A 22,449-nucleotide genomic window follows, 5' to 3' on the forward strand; every position below is an offset into this window, starting at 1 on the left:
CTGCCTCCTCTTCCAAAAGGGACACGAGTGTAAGTAATGCTCAAAACACTGGTCAGATTGTACCTTGGGGTCATCGTACCCTGGTTACAACCCTAAGAGTGGCTCTGCTTTGGGACACTGGAACAAGACAGGTACCATCGTACGAAAGTGAAGATGGGCCACTGGCAACAGCAGGACCAAAGAAGGAACCCAGGCAACCTGGCTGCCCCTGCCCCCCCAGGGAGAGCCAAAAGTGGAACGGGAGCCACCGAGGGCTCCATCAGTCCAACCAGGTGTGCATCCAATGAGGAGTCCCAGGGTGCACGACAAAGATGACCTGGGGTTCCCCCACTGGGGACCAGGATCCTTAAGGCCTTAAGGGTTAGAAAGCACAATGAAGATAAGGTCACAGCGTCCCACCTAGCTCTATTCGCCTGAAGCCAGCATTTACAGGTGCAGTGCCCCGCATCGCCACTCGGGGGAGCCATCGTCCCGTAGACTGAGAGACTAGCAGCCCTCTCAGTCCTGATGCCCACGTGCTCCCCTTTAGGTTAAAAGCTCAAAACCATGGAAGCCCAGGAGCTGAAGATGAGGCAGCAGAAAGCACAGCAAACAAAAAAGCTAGCTCCAAATGTTCAGTCAGTGCAGTTAGAGGCAATCAGAACAAGGGAAGGAGACCTCCCCACCTTTCACCCATCCTTCCCTGCCCAGGCACCAAAGCACCTGAGCAAAGTGTGAAAAGCAGCACGGGTGAGCAGCAGGAGGGAGCCAGCCACAAGCAGCAGGGGGAGCCCTGTCTACGCCCAGATCTCCTGCCGGGCGTCCCCAAAGGGGGCTCGGCCATACCAAACGCAGCCCTGGCCGGGGCGGGGCGTTGCCCAGCGGTTCCACAGCTTTGCAGCGGTTCCCCAGTAGGGCAAGGAGCACCCACCCTTGCCCCGACCCCCCGCTGCCTGAGCAGGACGAGAGTGGGAGGATGCTCTGGGTGCAGCTCAGAGTTCCCATGCTCACCATCAGGTCCAGTTTGCCCCTCCAGAAGCCAAAATGCCTAAGATAGTCAGTCTGGGAACTACGCACCAATCGCCATGGTGGGAAGGAGAGCGGGTTCCCCTCAACCTCCCTTGCTGCTGAGGCTACAGCCAGGGCTCTCCCTGAGCCTGCAGGCAATTTCCTCTGGAGTAGGAGGCTTCCTCCCCCAGGCCCTGGTTGAGCCTGGCAGGGAATACCCACCCGCATGAGACGGGCCTCTTCCTTCTCAAGAAAGAAGTGAGGGGGCTCCTCCTCCCCGCTCAGAGATGACCCATGATGCAGGTGGCCAGCTCTTGGCTCGGGATAGAAATGTGGGGAATCCGAAGGCGATGAAAAGGGGGTCAGCTGTGGCCTCTCTCTCCTGCTTTTCTATACCTCAGCTCCTCAGCCGGATTCAAGCAACTTTGAGATCCCTATCTACCCCAACGTTTGGGCAAAGATGCCAAATCACTGCATCCTGCTAACTTAATAACAGAGATAGAAACACGAGAGAGATGCACAGTCCTAGAGAGAAAGTATGGGTGCTGCAGCCCCAGCCAGGAAGGGGAGCACCCCTTCACCCTGGCCGCTGGAACCACTAGGGAAAGGGAGGAATGAAAAGCTTCCACACTTCTGGCTGGGCTGCGTCACATGCCCTTGAAGATAAGGAGTCTCTTCCCGACTCCAGAGGACGGGGAGAATGAACCAAGGGCATTGGGAGGTAAGCAGGGAAGCTGGGAGGAAGCAGCAGAAGGCAATGGGCCGCTCAGGCAACAGCCCAAATCGGCTCCCCAAACCTCCTGGACTGGACACAGGAGCGCCCAGAGTCCCATCGACACGCCCATCCCGCACGGAATGTCGTCTCTGTGTCAACACGCCTCATCATCTTGCGGTCTGGTAAAGGACCACAGCCTTCTCACGACCTCCACCCACCCCAGGGACGGACTGGAGAGGGGGTGGGGAGGGAGAAGCAGAGAGCAAAGCATGCGGGGCTGACTCACAGAGGTCCGTACCAAACTGAGAATGTCTGCTCAAATCCTCCATCATAGCCTGGCTCCCAGGACACATTGGCAGTTGTCATGGAGACCTGGACCCGGACACTTCCTGGGGCATGGGGGCTGGTGCCTGGGGACCAAGTGGAGACCTCTCAACTGCAAGGAACTGAGCCCACTGAGCTGGGCACCCATAACCTTGCTGCATCAGTAGCAAAAGGCAGGATCCCGTCTGGAGAGACGGGGTGGCGGGCGTTCTGAGGCGCTGACACCCTGGCCTACTGGGCAGGACAGGAGAAGGACACCCAGCCCACCATGTCATTTAGTCCATCAGGAGAGGGCACAAGCCCTAGGGATGTGGGCCAAAGGGAAATTGGACCCCTCAGCCACCCTAGGACAAAGTCCTGTGCTTGTCCACCAAGCACAGACAGTCTCCCTTAAGGTCACAGGAAGTCCCTCTCCTACAAAGTTCTGCGGCCTCCAGAGACAGCCATGACCACTCAGCCACAAGCATGAGGGGCAGAACAGCCCTGCAGCTAACAACGCAACTTGAGCTCGAGGCCGGGGCCCACCACGCATCAGTGATGCAGCACTGGGCAAGGCGCTCTGTCCCTATTGCCTCCCTTTCAATGAATGTGCGCTGGGGCGAAGAGGCTACCGCCGCCCGAGTTGTAAATGACAAGGCACCACTTGGTACAGAGCCTAAAACAGGCAGTAAATGCTCCAAAGTGTGGGCTGTTACTACAACTGTAGCTGCTCCCAGAGGTGTAGGCAAAATGGTGCACTCTGAGGTCTTGGGACACACACCTGAGGCAGGTAAGTGGCAGTAGAATGCCTGACGGTGCCCCAGGAAATGTGAGCAGCAGCCACCTCCTCCGGGCCAGGCTTGGCCAGTGGGCCTCAGTGACACCTCCCTCCCGGCCCCCCATTCCAGGCCTCCCGGCGCCCCCACTAGGTCCTGGACTCAGAGCTCCGAGCAGTTGTCCCTGGCCATGCAGGCACCTCACTTCTGCATCAGGGAGTTGCTGCTCCATTTTGTCTGTCCCCATCAGGAAAAGGCTTCCCCAGAACAGGCCCCCTGTCACCTCCCTCACACAGAGTCCACAGAAGGCTAGGACCACCCCTGGGAGGCTCCTGGTCCCGGGTGGGCTGCCTTGGGAAAGCCGCCCACAGTCCTCAGCACCCAGACCACCCCCCAGCCGCCGGGGCCCCCTACCGATGACGGTCAGGTGGGTACTGGCAGTGATGCTGGTGACCACGTTGGTGGCAACGCACTCCCACTCCCCGTGGTCCTCTTTACTCAGGGCTCGGAACTGGAGACTCCCACTGGGCAGGGTGTTGTGCTTGCTTCTGCTGGGCTTCCCTACCTTGGCCAGACAAGGGGGCAAGGAGGAGGCAGGAGCGGGGTACAGAGGAGGAGCCAGGCCGGGCAGGGGAGAAGAGAAGCCACCAACACCTCAGGGGCCGGAGAAGGAGAGGGGGAGGACAGTGCCTGAGCACTCAGCCTGCACCCTCCATGCCCCTCCTCCAGGGCTCCCATCGAGAGGTCACCTTGGGTCCCTGGCACCTAGACCATCAGGACAGGGCTCTCCCCGGGACCCTCCCCTCCACCATGTCTCCCGGGAGCTCCAGAACGCACAGGTACCTTTCTCCACGTGATGACAGGGAAGGGGTCCCCTGCGGCAGCACAGGGGATGAGCAGCTCCCGGCCAGCCTCCTGCCTGTACTCCCAGCCTGGTAGCACCGTAAAATACGGGGGGTCCTAGAGAGAGCAGCGCAAGGCCGTGAGCGGGGGCATTGTGGACACCACCCGCTCAGAGGCCACTGGCGGTCCCGGGCCTCACCTTCAGGACTAGCCTCGCGGGAGCAGACTGGCCCATGGTCCCCAGGGTATTGTAAGGCACGCAGGTGTAAGTGCCGAGAGCCTCCTCCGTGGCCTCCTCAATTCTGATGGAGCCGTCCTCCATCAGGGTCCAGCCTAGATTCTGCCGGAGCAACAGCACAGCGGGACGCTGTGGTCAGGGGTGCACCCTGCTCCCACCCCACCAGGGCCAGAGCTGGGCTGGGCGGTGTCCACCAGTGTTGGGGGTGGGGGTTGTTCCGGTGCCCTGCCGGACTGCAGAGCCCCATGGGAAGCAATGCTTTGCTTTCCCAGAGTTTTTGGTGGGGAGGGGGAAGCAGACCCCCGAGGTGGCATCTCCGTGCTGGGAAGGTGCATCTCACTGGGCCCCACAGGTGTCTCTCGAGCACCTTCTCGACCTGCAGGGGGCGGCCATCCTTGTTCCACTTGACCACGGTGGCCGGCGGCTCTGCATCCACGGGGCAGCGGATGTAGCCGTGAATTCCCACGGGCACGTAGATTACGGGGGGCATGTTGAGGACACGGGCTGGGTCTGCAGAGGGGTAGGGTGGGGTAGGAGAGAAGAAAGACTCAAGGGAAGTCAAGACGGGAGAAACCCAGGCAGGGCCGGGCCACCCAGGCGCGCCCAGAGCACAGCCTTTCCCCCGCTCCACCCATTCAGTACACACGCGGGTGCAGCACCTGGGCTAAGCGCGGGGCCCGCCGGGGGAAGGATGAACAAAGGCTGGCCCTCCTGGGCTCCCAGCTCGGAGCCACACTGAGCCGCCCCGCGCAGGCCGCAGACTTCTGTGTGCCGGCCTGCAGTACTCCGAAGCACTTCTGCCATGAATGCTCAGAAGCACTCAAGGGCAACGCTGGCCTGCCGGGGCTGCAGCACCCCTCAGACACCTCAGCTCTGAGCACCGCCGCGGGCAGGAGCTCTCCTGTCCCTTTCCCCGCACCTCCCCCCCAGACTCCCCACATCTGACCACACCCTCCCCAACCAGCTCCTCTCTCTCCACATCCTAAGCCACAGGGGAGTGGCAGCCCTGTGCATGAGGTGGGCAGAGGCATGCATAAGCGCAGGTGCATCTTCTCCTGTCTGTTCTGCTGGGTGCCCCGCCCCACACCAGCCCTCCGTTTCCCTCTGTGCAGCCGGGATACAGAATCGGCCTCAGCCACAGAGCAGAGGACAGGTCCTGGGGCAGCGGCGACCTCACACAAGGGAGCCATCGCCTTTCGATTCTCCCCAATTCCCCCTAAGAGCAACCAGGAAGAAAGATCCAGAACTTCCAGGGAGGCAGTGAGGATGAATGAGCTGGGATCTTTTAAGCATTTGGAGCTCTTCAGAGAACAGCATTACATAAATACCAGGCCGAGTTATATATTTAGACACAGCTTCCTACTTTTGTGTGGTACAGGTTTTTTTTTTCCTCCAAGGTTTTCAAAGGGTTTGTGAATGGGAAATACTCTGAACACTGCTTCTTAGCAGAAATAAAGGTCCTTGTCTCACCCACCTGAAAATCGCACCCCCGGGTTCTCACCCTTCTGAAGACTACCCACTGTTGGCCCTCTCCCTCCGCCACTGCCACCTCCTTGCACAGGTGATAGACACCAGCCGGGCTGCTGCTCCAAGAGGAGGCCTCCCTCCCCTTCGCTCTCCCGCACCCAGCACAGCTTGGGGCACATGGTAAGTCACTTGCAAAGAGGTTCTTGACTTGCTTTTTCTCACTGCAGGTCTGGGTGGCACAGACCTCATGGCCTGGGCCACACGGCTTTTCTTGGACCTCATAGCTCTTGAAAACTTGGGACTCTTAATAGAGCATGCTGAAAGTCCTTGGAATTTGCTGACAGCAGAAGTGGGGAAATGATGCCTTTGCCCCAAGCAGCAAAATCATCCCACAGAGAAGAAAGCACTAAGAGCGGGAGATTAGGAGTTCTGAGGGGCCCCCAGGTGCAGCCTGGCTCCGCCTCCCCACCCATTCAATGGCAGACAGTGCCGACACCCAGCTCACGAAGCAGCGTCAGAGAGGCACCCGCCTCCTGGGGTCCCCAATGGCTGGCTCTCCTACTTGTCCCCAGTTCAAATGCTGCTCCCTTCCCCCTGCCATCCCCAGACTATTACACTCTGCACCCGTGGCTCCACGCCTTCAAGTGATGGAGAGCCTGCCACCTACAGCAACAACCTGGGGCCTTTTGTTGCCTGAGTGACAGGGCCATCAGCAAATCAAAAGGAAGAAATCAATCCTCATTACTCATCCTTCTCTGTCTCACAAGAATCAGCTCGCCAGAGGGTGGGGAAGCCCCCCCACCCCCACGACAACGGGAAGTTGTTGAGAGGAGCAAACGGAATCCTTGTGCTCACACCAAGCTGTCTGCTGTGCGGGCAGGAGAGGCAGTTTGTGCTGTGCCCTTGGGACTCTGGCCGCCCTGGAGGGGGCCGCGAGGAGCCGAGAGGGAGCCAGGTGCTGGGGGAACTTGGTCAAGTCGCCCCTGAAGAGGGTCCTGTACCCCTCCGCCCTCACACCGTTGGGATGGGGGAAGGCAGAGAGCTGCCTGGAAATCTGACACTACACAGGTTCAAGCGACACTCCCTCAGTCACCCGACAAAGAAGCACCAGACGGCGCATCTGCTCCAAGGACCGACCAGGCAGGTGCACAGGTCAGGGTTTCTGCCGGCGCCTGGATCCCACCTCAGCCTGGCTGGTGGCAGGAGTTAGCGCGTACCTGGCCCACAGGAGACACCGCAAGGGACAGTTTCACCTCAGCAGGCCGGCCCAGGTGTGGGCCTCTCCTGGGCCACCCCGGCCCCCTGTCAGTCCCGCCTCCGCCACACCTCCACGCACTCTCCCTGAAACGGGGCTGCCCTCCAGCCCCCAGTCGGGCTAATGTGGTCTGAACCTGCTGGAACCCCCACTTACCAAGGCTCTCCCTCGCCCCTACTCACACTGCACAGTCAGGTAGGCTGAGGCCGAGGGGGAGCGCCCCAGACTGTTGCTGGGGACGCAGGTGTACTTCCCTGCGTCCTCGGGCTTCACCCGGAAGATGATCAGGGTCCCGTCGATCAGGATCCGCACTCTCAGCTTCAGGTCGCTGTTGAGGAGGCAAGGAGACATTGGGGGAGGGGGGGCGGGGGTGAGAGAAGAGCATCTTCCATGAAGCACCAGAGCAAGTAACCCCTTGAGGGGCTACCCGCAGGCCTGAGCAGAGAGACCCCACACGCCCTCCCATTCCCAGGGCCCCTCAAGGCCCCTCTGTGCAGACACTGGCCCTCACAAGCGGGACGTGGACTGACCACCCCCTCCCCGAGTTCCCAGGGCCCAAGGGCAGCCTGCAGCAGGCCCCACTCAGAGGCCTTGCCCCTGCGCACCTGGCTGTGCCCCCCGCCCCCCAGGACAGGGCAGGGCAGGGTGCTCACTTCTGAAAGTAGACATTCTCATCCTGCCAGTACCAGGTGTAAGTGAGGTTGCCGGGATAGGCCTCCGCCCGGCAGGTAAGCAGAGCATCCTGGGATATGTTGACAGTGATGTTCTCAGGAGGGGACACTATGAAGGGAGGCCCTGGGGACACAGAAAACAAGCGTGGCCTCACCTGTGGGGCAGGGAGAACAAGAGCACTGGGGCCCTGCAGGAAGCTCTAAGGTGCCTCAGGAAGGTGCTCCCAGCCCTGGGGCAGCAGAGGCCCCAGAGGCAGCAGCACAACCCCAGGCAGTTGTCACTGAGACACTTCCCCCTGCTGTCAGTGCTCCGGTCCTAACTCTCCCTGCAGGTCCCAGAGATGCACACGGTGCTAAATGTGGCCAGTGTGCCCACCCCCTTGAGCCAGCTGTCGACACCTTGGCACATGCCTGTCCCCTGCCCCCATGTATAACCCTCTATAAGTTATGGTTCCCGAACCAGCCATCTAATAGCCCCCAACAGACACAGGTGCACATACGCACACACACAGCCCTTCCTGCCCGTCCTGCTCTCCAGCAGGGCCCTGAGCGGGAGGCTCCCAGGAGGGTGAAACTGGGTGAAAGGCCACTCTTTCAGAGAGAGGACCAGGACTGCCTCAAGAGGAGTAGGAGGCTTATGCTTCTTACCGGGCCAAGGTACAGGGGGCAGCTCGGGGAGAGGGGCAGGGAGAGCAGAGCGAAGAGGGGGTGGAACTGCAGCCGTCCCCGGCACTGGCCTTCCAGACAGGCCACAGCCACCACCTGGCTGCCTCCCACCTGGCAGAGGCCCGCTCCCCACCAAACTGCTGCCACTCCGCGCTCCAAGTCAGAAGACAGGAAGAGCACTGCCTTAGTGGTCCCGGCAGCCTCGGCAGCCGCCATAGCCCTCACCCGCTCCCCCAGCAGGCAGTGGTGGGGAGGTAGAGCAGGTGGATGGGCTCAGCAGAGAAGAGACCCTGCCACCGGATGCCACCCCTTCTGGGCGCTTTGGGGCCCCAGGCAGGGCAGACTGGTACCGCCAGGTGCTGACCGTGTGGACCCCAGCTCTGCCAAATGCCCAAATGGCCTTAGTGTTATTTAAAAACTATCAGGACAGATAGAGAAACCAGAACCCCCAGCACGGTGCGATAGCCACAGCAGGCCACCAGGGGAGCTCCAGCCATGAAGACCGTGACATTTGGGAGGAGCCCTGCCCAGCTCCCGCAGGGGCTGCCCACTTACTCCCACCCGCCCCTAGCTGTGCCAGTCACAGTCCGGGAAAACCCTCCACCACTCTGCCAGGCCAAGTCCCTAACCAAGGCCCAGGACGCAGAGAAGTCAGGGACACCACCATTACCTTGGACAAGCAGGTGAGTGGTGTGGACGGCCTCCCCTTGGATGCTGTATGCGCGACAGGTGTAAGCGCCTCGGTCCTCCCGGCTGACCGATGTCACCGTCAGGCTCCCATCACTCACCTGGGGCCCAGGAGAGGTGGAGCTGAGCACCAACTCCCAGGCCCAGCCAGCACCATCCTCAGGAGGAGGTGGCCTCGGGTCCACGCACCCAGGGGACACGGAGGCAGCTGCCTCCTTTTTCCTCTCCCTCCAACACCGACGCAGCCAGCTGGCCTGCTGTCCCCTCCTCCTCTGCGCCTTCACCCAGCGTCCTGGTCACGTGAAATGGGAGATGGCCTTGGAGGGGGAGGAAGAGGCACAGGCGGGAGAAAGGGGTGCAGTGGCCACAACGAAGAACCACACTTACCTTGTATTTCCCACCAGCTCCTAGAAGTGTTCCCTCCTTGAGCCAGGTGACAATAGGCTTGGGGTTCCCAAAGGCTGTGCAGGTCATGGTAATGCTGCCACCCTCCTTGGCCTCAATATACTGGGGAGGTGTTTCTGTAAAGGTGGGAGGAGCTGCAAAGAGACACAAGGCTCAGGGCGGGATTTGCGGGCTGCTGCCCCTGCGTGCCGTGCCCGCCGGCACCAGGCAGCAGGCACGAGGCAGCCACACCCATGTGATCATGACAGTCCTCCTAGACCCAGGCGAGACCCTCTTCAAAGTGTAAGGATGAAGGGAGGAAGGTGGAGCCAGGTAGAAGACTCTGCCCACGAATCTTACACAGGGGGAAGAGACCTGGAATTCAAAGGCCGTCTGGCTGTGTCCAAACTCTAAACTTGACCCACTGTACTGGGCAAATTCCCAATAGATGCGTGTTTGTTGAGGACGATAGGGAAGCGCTGAGCTCAGCACTAAGACAAGGGGACAGACAAGACAGCTCTCCCCTGCCTTTCACAGAGCCTGCATTTGCCACCAGCTCCACAGGCTGTCCCATCATCCACAACACCCTGCTCCCTAACCCAGCCCAGCCAGGCCCACCTCTGGGCCATCTGCCGCCACCTAGGCTCTCTGCCTTCATTCCTAAAAGCCAGGCTGCCCCCTGCCTACTTCTCCTCCAATTATGCAAGGTTGTCCCCCTGCACCACCACCTGTGTTAGAGATTTAACCAAAATTCCATCCTCAGGTTTTAAGAGACATGGTCTCATGTCCTCTGAGATGCCTGTAGAGGAAATACAGTCTGTCTTGGCACCCTGGACCATCAGTTCTTCAGTCTTCTGAAATGACAAGGAGGCCCCACCTCTGAACCCCACCCTGGGGGTCCACAGTGCATCCTGAGCTCACCTCAAGGCTCAAGACCAAATCCACTGTGTCAGCCTGGCACTGGCTGTGCAGCTCTAGGCAAGTTACTTGGTCTCTCTGGGCTTTACCTGAACGCCCCCACCCTCCAGCACTGAGGTGAGAAATGAATGAGTTGACGTGTGTGGAAAAGATATTGTAAAATGGAAATGGGCAACGGCTTGCTTATTTCATCAGTGCTGCCATCACTGTCTCACACACACACACACACCCCCGCCCAGGAGCCTGGGAAGTAGTCCCGAGAAGCTTCGCGAAGGTCTCTCCTCTCCAGACAGCCCTGCCCCGAGAGCCAGTCAGAGCACCTTAGCATTCAGGGACCCCGCCCCTCTGCCAGCCTCATCTATCAGGTACCCCAGTCACCCTGCCTCCTTTGTCTTTCTCAAATGTGCCAAGATCATCCAACCTCAGGGCCTTTGCATTTGCTGTCCCCTCTGCTTGATATTCTATGCAGAGCTCTCCCTCCTTTGGTTCACGCAAGTCTTTGGCTAAGATGCATTCTCTGCCTTACCTGGTCTGCCAATCTGAACCTGAGATGGCTCTTCTATAATTATGTATCCACTTAGACTGTTGATTGTCTTTAAAACACTTATCACTGACTCTCCTTAAGAGCAGAGATCCACCCTGGCTGGTGTGGCTCGGTGGATTGAGCACTAGCCTGTGAACCAGAAGGTTGCAGGTTCTATCCCCAGTCAGGGCACATGCCTGGGTTGTGGGCCCACTTGGGAGCGTGTGAGAGGCAATCAATCAATGCTTCTCTCCCTCTTTCTTTCCCTCCTTTCCCCTCTAAATAAGTAAATAAATAAATAAATATAATCTTTTTTCAAAAAAAGAACAGATCTTTTCCACAAATCCCACTGTCTGCCCAGCTTTTAGCATAGTTCCTGGCATGTAATAAAGCACTCAACAAACCCTTGTTGAATGGATCGATGGATGAATGATGAATGAATGAATGAATGAATGAATGAATGAAGGTGCACACACCTACAGACCAACACAAATCAAACACATAAAACTCCTCAAGAGCATGAACGTGGCAAGACCATTTTCTTCCATTATCTTCCCAGCCCTTCGCTTGGTGTCAGCACACGGGGACACTGAGAGAATGGCCTGAATGAACTGAGAGGCACACTCCACCACACACAACAGACACCCTCAAGGCAGCCAATTCTCACCCAATGTCTAATGCACCAGAAATAATGGTAAAAATCATCCACGTCCTTACAAAGGGATCCTGTGACCCTCACTTCCAGGCCTCTGGTCCTGCCCAGAAACGAGCACTTGGCTCCAAGAGCACCCCTCCTCGCCACGCCTGCCCCTTGAAATCCAGTCAGCAAAGCCACAGCCTCTACTACCTCTGGTAGCAAGCTTAAAAGAAAAGATAATAAATTAAATTATGTCCTGAAGTGACAAATTAATTGCTAATTACATAATTACTTTATTATTTAGGTGCTAATCAGGAAAGTGCTTTGAACATGTTCAAGTTTTTAGGAAAATAATGGTTTGACTCTGGATTATTTACTGAATTAGGGGTTAGCTTGCCAATTGCATTTCCAGGCTTAATTCTTTTTTACAAGTGCCCTATAATTAGTCGTGCAGGTTAGAGATAGGCTGGCCTCTCTGCCGCGGAATTCAGCAACCTAAAGTGAGGCCCACCTGGGCTTTTCAGGTATCTTCTACATGATAAAGAAATAATTTGGTCTGTTTCCACACAACTGATCTTCAAGAAAACACACAAGGAGAATGAGACAATTTGTAATTCTAACTTTTCACTGGTCTTTCATTTTCCAAAGATGATCCCAGTCAGAAAATGCCTGACATTAAACATGCGTGTTTGGAAGCAGTGGATCTTAGGGCTCCAGACTCTTTCCTTCAGTAACAAGAATATTATTTACGCTGGAAGGAACCTCAGAAGTTGGGAGGAAGGGAAGGGAGACCCAAGGGAGAACCAAGGGAGAGAGACCTCACTCTCACCTTGCAAGGTGGCCCTGCCGCCCTACCTGTGCCGGAGGCAGGCTCCTTGCTCAGGGCAAAGTATTCCGTGAGGAGCCCTGGTTCTAAAATCTGAGACACGTGCTGCACAGTCTTAGCTTTTCTGCCCAGCACATCCATATACACAACCTGCCTGCGTTCCCTGCATGTACCGACCCTCCTTCCTCTGGGCTGCCAGGCGTGCTGTTCCCTCTGCCTGGAATGCTCTTCCTCACCCCCCACCCAGCACCTGGTTGACTCCTCCTCCCTCCTCCCTGGTCAGAAAGCTCTCCCTCACCTCTGCGCCCAGATCCCACAGTGCCATTGCCTCCAGACTTGATTGCCCATGGCCGTACCCCCAGAGCCTGCCACAGGGTGGACAGTCAAGAATGTGCTCTGAATGCATAATTACTGATGGCTTTGCAAGGACTTTCAGACCATGACAGCCCTCTTCATCTCCCTGCCTGAAGTGCCTTCCTGTGTCACCATGTTCCTGAAAATACTTTTTTATCTGACTATGATTTTTCTCTTGATGAGGAGGACGGCCAGCATCTTACACATAACGACCCACGTGTAATTAACATTTCCAACTCCGGGCGAGACGCTTTCTCACACTGAATCCTCACCACGGCTTTGCAGACAGGCATGGGTTTTGGTAACTGAGAAAACGGAAGCTCAGAGAGGTGGATCCCGGGGTCACAGAGCAGACATGCCATGGATTCATGACATAAACTAAATCTTTTCAGGGTCCTATTCCATGCCAATTCCACTCCGAGCAATTAGGAATCCCCAGAGAATCAACTCCCACTCATGCAAACTGAGACAGAGACATACTAGAACACGCGCTTCACACTACAGTCTACTTCCGGTTACGCGGCGTCTGCTGAAAGCCTAGTGTCTCGAGTTGCTGAAATGAACACGCACAGGAGGGTGGCAAAGGACAGGAGGAGACGCTTCCAGGTTCCAGCCCAGCCTAGGCAAGGGCACGAGAGAGAAAGCAAGCAACATGAGGGCCTCTGGCTCAGTGCTCAGTCAGTGAAGCCTTAGGCAGGTTTACCTTCCTAATTATGTTTTGCTTGGGCTAATATTAAGATGAGTTTTCATTCCCGGCACACACAACAGCTGGCATCAAAAAGAGGTGACTCAAAGCTCGCCGGCCACTGGGGACAGCCCACCCAAGATGTAAATGAGCCTCTCATTAGTCTCTCAGGACTGGCTGACGAGAGCCAAGTGCCTCCCACGGGTCAGGCAGTCTGGACCAACACTGACCAAGGGCCGCATCTCTGAGTTTGCTTTTCCCAGAGGTCAGCAATCTGACCAAAACACTCTGTACCTCCAGGACCCTCAAGAGGTTCTCCAGCCAGAAGCGGGATGGCCTGACCCAAGGCCTGGAGGAATGACCCAGCCTGGCAAGCAAGGGCTGAAAGAGCTGCCATTCAGGGCAGATCAACACAGAGCGCAGTGTCCAAGCCAGGAGCAACACCAATTTCTCTCTCCCAAGCACAGCTTCTGTAGTCGCAGACATGGAAACCACGCAGACCCAAGCTGGGTGTGCACTTCCAAAGCATGTACGCTGCCGAAGCCTCAGTAACTAGCCTGGTGTCTGCAACACAGTGGTGGCCGAATGCTTGTCACAAACTGAATAAAGAAGAATAAGCCTGTAGCCAGAAAAACAAAACAAAAACAACCTGCTCTCCCTGTACGATGAGGATCACTCTCCTTCAAATTTTCCCCACAGGTCCAGCTTCTCCTGGCTTCTCCAGAGGCTCTCCTCCCAAGCCAGGACTCCCAGGGACCGGAGCGGGCCCCTCCATCCAGGAAGACCCAGGCTCCGGCCTGGGCCAACACCGGAACCAGCATGCACCCTGGGGCTTCCCGTGGGCTTCTCCGTGGGCCTTCCTTGCCCGAACGCTTGAAAAGCTTCACACAGAGCACAATTCGTTTAACCTGAGCTATAAATAACTGATAGCCATTAAAACTGTTACTTTCCCAGGATTCTTCCAATGTATCAGTGCATATACCCAGCACAGGCATGGACTCAGTCTGGGTTTGCTCAGCTCTGTCCTCCCGTCCTCTGGTGCAGAGCTTGGTGCACTGTAGAGCCTCAGTACATGCTTTGCAAATGAATACATTTAAGAAGGAGCCAAAATGTCACCTTAAAAAAAAGAAGCTATAATGGTGGGACTCTGGGAATTCCACTGGAGAGAGGGGAGGCACTTCTCGGCAGAGCGGGGCTCTCCAAGGCTGGGAATTAGTGCCAGAGGTTGCAGCTTTGGCCTCCATGAAGCCTGAAGCCTCCTGCTTTCAAGAACCAGGCTCCTACCTTCCATCAGGAGCGCTGACACCACCACGCAGAAAGAGCCCTGCCCCGTGCTTAGGGAGCTGCTCTTTCCAGGCACCGCCCAGACCTCAGAGGCCCTGGGGGACAGCTTCAGGGGCGCAGGAGGAGAGCCCAGCATCCTGAGGCTCCTCTCTGCAGCAGGGATGTGGAGTGGGGATGGGGTGCCATCCAAAAAGGGGCTTCCCCTAGCGCAGGCTCTCAGAGAATGGGCTTCCTGGGTTGCTCCCCCGCCCCGGGAAGGAAGCCTGCACTCACCGTTGATGGTGAGGTGCACCCAGCTGCCGTTGTGGAAGGTGTCATACTGCTGATCCAGCATGAGCACTTTACACTCGTACCAGCCCTGGTCCTCCGAGCGGACCTGCTCCAGCCGCAGCGATGCCTTATCATGAAGACTTGCTCGGCCTGCGGACAGAATGGACGAGAGCCCCGGTGCTGAGGCCAACACCCCAATACCCCCACCCTGGCTAAAGGCAGATGGCCTGTCGTTGCCTGCAGACCATTTCTCACAGCGGGGCCCCAAAATAACAGCCGGCACCAACCTCTGGTCACAGGTGGCAAAGCAAAAGGCACAGAGCCTTGGCCACGGAGCCACAACCTTCCCCAGCCCTCCCGCCTCAGCTGGCCCCATCCCAGCTGCACGGGCAGCTCTGTGGCTGACACCGAGAAGTGCCTCGTTCCTTAGAGCACTCCCCTTGTTTTGGAGATCTCTCAGGACAAAGGAAAGGGATACGGAGCTGAGGTGAAACAGGGAGGGTGAGGGGGGGAAAGAAGAAGGGAGGGAGGGAAGTTGGGGGATCTAGGGCAACCCCCAGAGCACCTCCATTCCAGTGGAGTAACACCCCTATCCCAACTGGGCCCCACACCCCACACCCCTTCCATCAGGCAGAGGGAAGGCAGCTTGGGGACCAGGGTGCTAGGATCAACTCCCAGTCCTGACACCAACCAGAGATGCTGCTTGTCTAACAGGGCCCCGTGCACCCAGGAGGGGGGGCCACAAGGCCTGTGAGCCTGAGGATGAGGAAAGGGCAGGCCAGCAGAGCACAGACCCCTGGCCTGCCTCCTTGCCTCAATCCTCTGCCCCCTTGGGAGATTAACTTTGGCTCACAAAAATGTCTGTCTCACAGCACTGAGAAGGTAAGGTGCACAGCAGGAGCCAAGCAGAATGGGGAGGGCCGCCCCTCCTCCATGACAAGGGAGGGTGCCCAGGCTCACTTGGGGTCCTCCCTCCCCTCAGCCACTGCCTCAGCCCCCTCACTCCAATATCACAACCTCCCCTGCTTTTCTTGTCTCCACACCGGCAATCTGCCTATAAACCAGACTATCAAAGCCAACCAGGCCAAAAAGAGCAGAGGAGACAAAGGTGCAGGAGGCAGAGAGAGAAAGACATGAAGTTTTCTGAGAAATACAATGCAGGAAGATAAAAGCAGCATCCTGCCAGCTGCCTCTCTTCCTTTAAACCCCAGCACATAGGCATACACACACTCACACATGCACATGCTCACATGTACACATATGCACACGCACCTCCTCACACACACATGCTCATACATGCACACACACAACTCACATGTGGACACATTCACATGCGGATATATCACGTGTGCACACATGCTCATACACATGCACGCACATATGCACTCACATCTGCTTGTATGTGCATGCATACACTCTTGCATGCTCACAATGCACTCACATGTACATGCACTCACACATGTGCAGTCCCACCTGTATGCACTTGCGTGCTCACGTGTACATGCACACACGTGCGCAAGCTCACACATGTACATGCTCGTGCGGACATGTGCGCACGCATGCTCACACGTGTATGCTTTCTCGCGTGCACATATACACACTCATGTGTTTGCAATGCTCGCATGTTGGCACATGCACACACTCGTATGCACATCGATGGGTGTGCACTAACATGCACGTGTATATGCACACTTATATGCATGCATGCACGCACATGCCCTCGCATGCGCATGCCCCACACCCCCCTCCTGACAGGTACTGGCAGTGATCACAATGGAGCCATAGCTGCAGGGGTCACTGCGGCAGAAGAGGCAGAGAGCAGGCACTGCCACAAGAAGACACACACTCACGCTCAGAGAGGGAATGGGGTTCAACTTCAGAGCCAGAGGGAAGGGTAGATACAGCAGGCAGAGCAAAGGCTACAGCTGCTGCGGCCATTCGACCGGGCCCAGCGGCCCTGACTCAGCGTCCCCCTGCAGAGAGCCGCCCTCAGCCCCACCGGGCTCTCCCCTGAGGCAGGCTTCCTAGAATGCCCTGTCTCCTTCTCCTGTCTCTGCCCCTGCAAACCACGGGCTTCATGGTTTGGGAGGGCTTCCTGTCTGCATCATCCCCTCACCCTTCTCCTCCCACCACTTAATTAAAACCTTCCAAAGTCCAAAGGATGGGAAGGAGGAGGCAGAGACGGTGGCAAATAGAGATAACAGACCAGTCAGGAAAAAAGAGGAGGCGAGAGAGATGAAGGCAGGAGGAAGCCTGACCCCTGAGAATGGGGACCCTGCAGGGCAGGGGCAGCGCTGCGAAGTCCAAGAACAGGAGGCGAAGTGGCCCAGACCTTACCTGCATACTCAGGGTCCACGTGCGGTGGGTAGTAGCCAAACTTGATGAAGATCGGGATGGGCACCCCGAACTTGAACCACTCCACAACATAGGGCGGGGGCTGTCCTGTCACCGGGTGGATCACGTCGCATCGCAGAACCACAGCCTCGCCAGCTCTCGCTGTCACAAACTCAGGTTCCTCTCGCAGGCCGTGGGCAACTAATAGGACAGCAAAGTTGGGATGCAGCAAAGGAGGGGACAAAGAGATCCTGCCCTGGCAGCCCCCTGCCCATGTTCAAGGACGTCTGCACCCCTCCCAAGGCCGCTACCTCCCAACCCTCCTCCTAAAGAGAAGCTCGCTGATCCCCCCAGAGGGTCCCCAGTGCCCCCTCCCGCCCTCCCCAAGTCCCCAGCCTTGGCCCTACAGGGCAGGAGCAGAGAGGGAAGACAAGCAGAGGGAAGCGTTTCTTTTCAGTCCTGCAGGCCAGCCCTTCCCTCGCCAATCCTAAGGAGCAGAGCCATTACCACGGCCTTCCAGGTGGCCCCCGCCAAGAATTCTAAGGGGTCTGGACACTGAGAAGCTGCAGGGGCTCCGCAGACCTGCAGCCAGGGCTGCTGTGGCCGAGGGGAAGCTCAGACTGTCTTGCTGCACCAGGACGCTTCCCATCAGAGCCTGGTAGGAGCTCCCCGCCTCCTCCTGCCCTCTCCCTACACCCCACCCCCACTCAGTCTGATGTTGGCAGCACAAAACAAGAGTGCTCCATGCAGGAGCAGGGAATCCCTACCAAGCTGAGCAGAGGCTGCTAGGGGCAACACTGGAGAGAAAAACCCCGTGGGGCCCCTCCTCCCACTCCCTGCTGGGCCTGCAGCTGAGGGGGAAGGAGGGGCCTCCAGACCTCCAGTTTCCAAGCCCCAAGTCTGTCAGGCTGCAAAGCCCCTGGTTTCACCATTAGGACAGTGGAGAGGGCCCTGGGGCCCAACTTCAGCCACCTAAGGGGAAACCACCATAAAACAAACCTTACAGCTGGACCGGGTACGCCCATCCTCCTGATAGGAGAGGGGGGCCGGGTGAGAATGCCCCCCTACCCCCAAGCTGGAGGTTAACCCAGACACTGCTTCACACTACTCCACAGCGTGCTCCTGGACCCTGAACACCAGGGCCCCTAAACAGGGTGTGCAGTCCTGCCCCCTGCAGCCTGCCACTCCTGACTCCCACACCAGGCCTCTGTGCCCACTGGGTCACCTTGTCCCGCTTACTTCCCAATCTAAAGGACAGCTGAGGAATCCTCTCCCTCCTGCCTTCCCTCAGACACCCAGCACGGCCTGGGTTAGACCAGGGTTTCCCCGCCCACTTCCCCTCCAGCCCCTGCCGGCAGCACCATGGACAGCAGCTCCTCGCTGAGGCTGGAATGAAAGCCAGGGTGCCACGGCCCGCCCACCGGCCTAGGGGATGCCCCGAGCAGTCTGTCTGTCCACTGCTGCGGGGTCTGATTCTCCCCGCACCTCTGAGCCCTGTGTCCTCTCATGTTTTTCTCTTCTTCATGTCTCTGTCTGTCCCCGTGCCTTTATGTCGTTGTCTCTGTCTCTGTTGTCTGCCTGCTCCCTTTCTGGCTCCTTCTCCCCATCTCTGTATCTCTGTCTCTGTCTCTCTAGCTCCCACTCTATGTGGGAGATTCTGTCTACTTTCCCCTCTTCCTGTTCTATGTCTCCTATCAGAGAGAGAGAGAGAGAGAGAGAGAGAGAGAGAGTTGAGGTGGGGTATGTAGATTTCTGTTCAGCTGTGCAAGGGGAAGGAGTTTGCCTGCTTGGTTTCTGTGTGAATCTCCATCTCTTGCTTATGTGTTTCTGTGTTGCATCTCTCTCTGTGCCTGTCTGTATGCTGTCTGTATGTCTCCATGTATCTCCATGTGCCTCTTATTCTCTTCCTCCCCCTCCCCCTCTCCCGCTTCTCCCCTGCAAGTTGCAGAAGGAGGAGGCAAGACCTTCCAGGAGCTGATTGGCTACTGGTGACATCACTGTTTTCTAGAGAAAGAGCTAAGATCACAGAGTATTTTTGGAGCAGAGTGTTGCACTCACCTGCCTCAGGCCCCAGCAGGTTTCCCAATTCCCCCCACCCCCAACCCTCCTTCAGACTAAGTTTGAATTCCAGCCCCTCAGGGAAAGCACAGAGAGGGCCCTGCTTCAGCAGGTGCCTCCCCCACAGCCCCAGGGGCACCCAGATGGTGACAGAGCCTGCCTCCCAGCATCTAGGAGCACAAAGGCTGGTCCTGAACCCGGGAGGAATGGGCAAACAGTGGATACCCTGAGTGAGCAGGGAGAGTAAAGTGCATGTGTGTGTGTGTGTGTGCACATGTGTGCAGCTCTAGGCAAAAGACATGTGGATGTGCAGATGGGTGTGTGCAGCACAGACTTCCGAGGAGATGAAAAGAGGAACTACTGGTGCCTGGGGAAAGGGGAGGAAGTCATTCCCCTCCGGGTTACCTGGTGGGGGGCTCCTTCTCAGGGCTTTAACTCTAGAGCCTCAGGCAGCAGAGGAGAGGCCAAGAGCTGCTGGGCAGATGGCTGCCCACCCTGCCAGTGCAGCTGGGCTCTGGGGCTCCCTGGCTGCTGGGGCGGAGGACCCTGGGGGCAAGCCCAGGAGGTGGGTGCGCTCTGGGCTCTGACATGGGCTCCCACAGTGCCTGCTGGTCCTCTGCACGTCCTGCTGCCTCCCTCTCACTGCATGGCAATGAGGCAGCCTGGCTCACACCTCCCCCAGCACAGGAGCAGGCTGCAGGCTCCACCCGACGCCAGCCAGCCCCTGGGGCTCACCCCCCAGCCAGGCAACTGCATCCCGAACCTCTGCTCAAGGACCCTGTCCCCTAGGGACAGGCAGCTGAAAACAGACACAGTGAGCTAAGCATCCCAAGATGAGAAAAAGGCAAAGGAGACGGAATTCCCCAAGAAGACAGCCCACGAACTCAGCCCCACTCTCCTGGTTTTCCAGATCCTAAACCACTCATCAGCTTTTTCGTCTCCTCACCACACACAGTCTCTCCCACACACGGTCTCACCATCACCCACAGCCCTCTTCCCTAAGCCTGATCCTTTCCGAGCCAAAACATGTTTAATAAAACACTTTCCACAGAAAATCTCACCACACATGAAAAATAATGTAAACAGGCTACCAGTGAAGAGGGGAGAGCGGTCTGATGGAGGGGAGAGAGGGGAACACAAACCCAGGAGGACACCAAGCCCAAACCGAAGAGAGACAGAGATTCAAGAAGCAAGAAAGGAGACACAGAGGTGGGTGCCATGCAGACAAGACACAGGCAGAGGGAGGGAGAGGCTCACAGGCACAGAGGCCTCAGCAGCTGGGACACGGGCCTTCCCAGGACCCAGGACCAGGAGGGGGACAGAGCTGAGGCTGCTCCTTCAGGGAACAGGTGGGCTTCCCTCCAGCAGGGCAGCCGGGAGCAACTGCCCACTGGTCCTGAGGCAGCAGGAGGAAGTGGGGAGGCAGGGGGGAGGGAGGGGGCGAAGAGAAGGATGGGTGTGACCTGAGGTGGGGAGAATCTGCAAGAAGAGGCGAGACCCCCAGTTCCCTTCCCCGTCACAGAAGCCCGAGCTGCAGCCTCAGAGGGAAGCTGGCATCTGCAGGGGTAGGGACAAGAGGAGGCTGTGAGGTGTCCTGGAGTTCACAGCCCCGGTCTAGAGAAGGCAGGTCACCGCAGTACTCTGAGCCCAGCCAACGTGCACCTGGGGCTCTGCCAGCCGCCTTTGGAGTTGTCTTGGCCCCGTAGGAAAAAGAGAGCAGGAGGGTATAGGAGGAGGTGGCCCCTGGGGTCTGGCTGACCTTTGGAAAGCCCACAGGGTACAAATCTTCTGCTCTCTGGGCCAGGTGGTGCACAGCGGGGAAGCGAGGCCAGGGCTGCCACTGGATCCCCCGTGAGCACGGAACCATGGGCATCCAGGGCCTGGCACAGCCCCGTGCCTGACATTCACAGCCTGGAGCTCTTCCACCAGGGCAGAGCCGCCCAAAATGAGACACTCTTAATAGCAGAGAAGGTGCAGGTGCCGGCGCAGGGAGAGCTGCAGCTTCCGCTACGCACCTGCCATATGCCAGGCTCTGTGCTGGGCACACACACGCAGCTCACTGAGTGCCCACGCTGCCCACCTGACAGAAGGCCTGCCACCTCCATCTCACACCGGAGCCAACCGGGGGGCTCCTGGGCTCAGCCAGGTTGCTCAGGGAGCCGGTGAGGCAGCCCTCACCTCCCCTTTGCCTGCACTCATTCACACCCTCCTACAGCCCACAGGCCAGGCACCAAGGCCTCTCTCTGCTGCACCCCAGAAATCAGGCCCCCACCCCACTGCCTCATTCCGCCATCGGGCTCTGCACAGGGTCTAACAGCCAGGCTCCTGCAGCCCAGGACCAGACAAGGATGACAGGGTGGGTACCTCAGGAGGCAGCTGGCCGACTCTGGCTGGCTCTGAGCTAGTGTCACTGTGCCGGAGACCCAGAAGCTTCTGGCTGGGTCTGGAGGCCACGGAGGTAAGAGACGACCGTGAGTGAGCACCAGCCTCCATGACCCATGAGTGCAGGACCCTCCCGGGGCCCCCTCTTCTTCCTCCTTCTTCCTCCCCTTTGGACACCAGATTCCCAACCCACAGGCCTGTTCTCTAATAATACAAGCGACAGCCACTGCCACCTCCATCTGCCAGCCTAAAAATAATCTCCGCTGAGTCCAAAAAAGGCACAGCCCCTGAGAGTCCCCCAATCATTTCTCCCTGACAAGCCAGGAGGCTCCAGGAGTTTCCAGGGAGCCGGGAACTCGGGCTCCCTGGGAGGCACACCCAGAGGGACGGCCGGAGGGAGGCAGGAGATAGGCTCCCTGCTGCCTGAAGCAAAGCCAAGAACACGCTACACATGTGAGCTGGAGAGGCGCCTGTGTGCAAAACATCAGACAACGCCCTTGTTCTTTCCAGGGGCAGGTGGGCTACGGGCCATCTGGACATCATTCTGCCCCCAGCAAGGACCGTACACCCTTGCTAGACAGTTCCAAAGAGAAGTCCCCACGTCAAGCCTCAGGGTCGGAAGTCAGAGGTCAGGTAGGCTGAGACTGGCCTGGGCAGGAAAGTTTCCCATCTTCCGAACAGCAAGGTCCCGGGGTGCAGGGCAGGAACGGCGGGCTACTGCCCCCTGCAGGCACACCTCCCCGCAACCCCTCTCTCAGGGGCGCTCCCCCAGCAGCCCACGGGGCAGCGATGCGATTAGCAACCTTAATTTGCTCTTGGCTGCTAGACACGCTTTCCAAGAGCCCTTTCTCCCCAAGAGCCCCTGACAGGAAGCAGCCAGTAATTCAACCTCCGCTCTGCTCCTGCGATAATGGCTCCTCAGCAGAAAGGCCAAGCCGCACCCCACCCCCGGGCAGAGGCCTGCACCCACACACGCAGCGAGCGCGCCAGGCGTGGCCCGTGCGCACAGATGCTCCAGGTGCTCCAGGGCCGGAGGGCGGGCCTGACCAGGTGAGGACGCAGTGGGCTCTGCCGGCCACAGGGTCCTCAGACAAGGTGCCCGGTAGACACGGTAAGTGGGAAATCAAGGCCCGTGTGTGCGCTCACAGTGAAGTGTCCCCTGCTCTGAAGCTGGGAAGCGAGCACA

General features: G+C 58.0%; 1 protein-coding gene across 1 annotated transcript in view; it reads right to left on the reverse strand.

Moving 5' to 3' along the window:
• IGSF9B (immunoglobulin superfamily member 9B) overlaps window positions 1-22,449 on the reverse strand; it is a 44,966-nt gene that overhangs the window by 17,854 nt on the left and 4,663 nt on the right. The window contains exons 2-12 of the mRNA XM_090291157.1: window positions 16,827-17,024; window positions 14,493-14,639; window positions 8,996-9,147; window positions 8,592-8,709; window positions 7,238-7,379; window positions 6,767-6,912; window positions 4,230-4,372; window positions 3,824-3,964; window positions 3,625-3,741; window positions 3,196-3,346; window positions 1,989-2,112 (exon numbers count right to left, since the gene is read on the reverse strand). Coding sequence (XP_090147283.1) covers window positions 1,989-2,112; window positions 3,196-3,346; window positions 3,625-3,741; window positions 3,824-3,964; window positions 4,230-4,372; window positions 6,767-6,912; window positions 7,238-7,379; window positions 8,592-8,709; window positions 8,996-9,147; window positions 14,493-14,639; window positions 16,827-17,024 — 1,579 coding nt within the window. The remainder of the gene's footprint in view (window positions 1-1,988; window positions 2,113-3,195; window positions 3,347-3,624; window positions 3,742-3,823; window positions 3,965-4,229; window positions 4,373-6,766; window positions 6,913-7,237; window positions 7,380-8,591; window positions 8,710-8,995; window positions 9,148-14,492; window positions 14,640-16,826; window positions 17,025-22,449) is intronic.

This window comes from Furipterus horrens, unplaced genomic scaffold (genome assembly GCF_987537825.1).
Source record: "Furipterus horrens unplaced genomic scaffold, mFurHor1.1.pri manual_scaffold_11, whole genome shotgun sequence".
Classification (NCBI taxonomy): Eukaryota; Metazoa; Chordata; class Mammalia; order Chiroptera; family Furipteridae; genus Furipterus; species Furipterus horrens.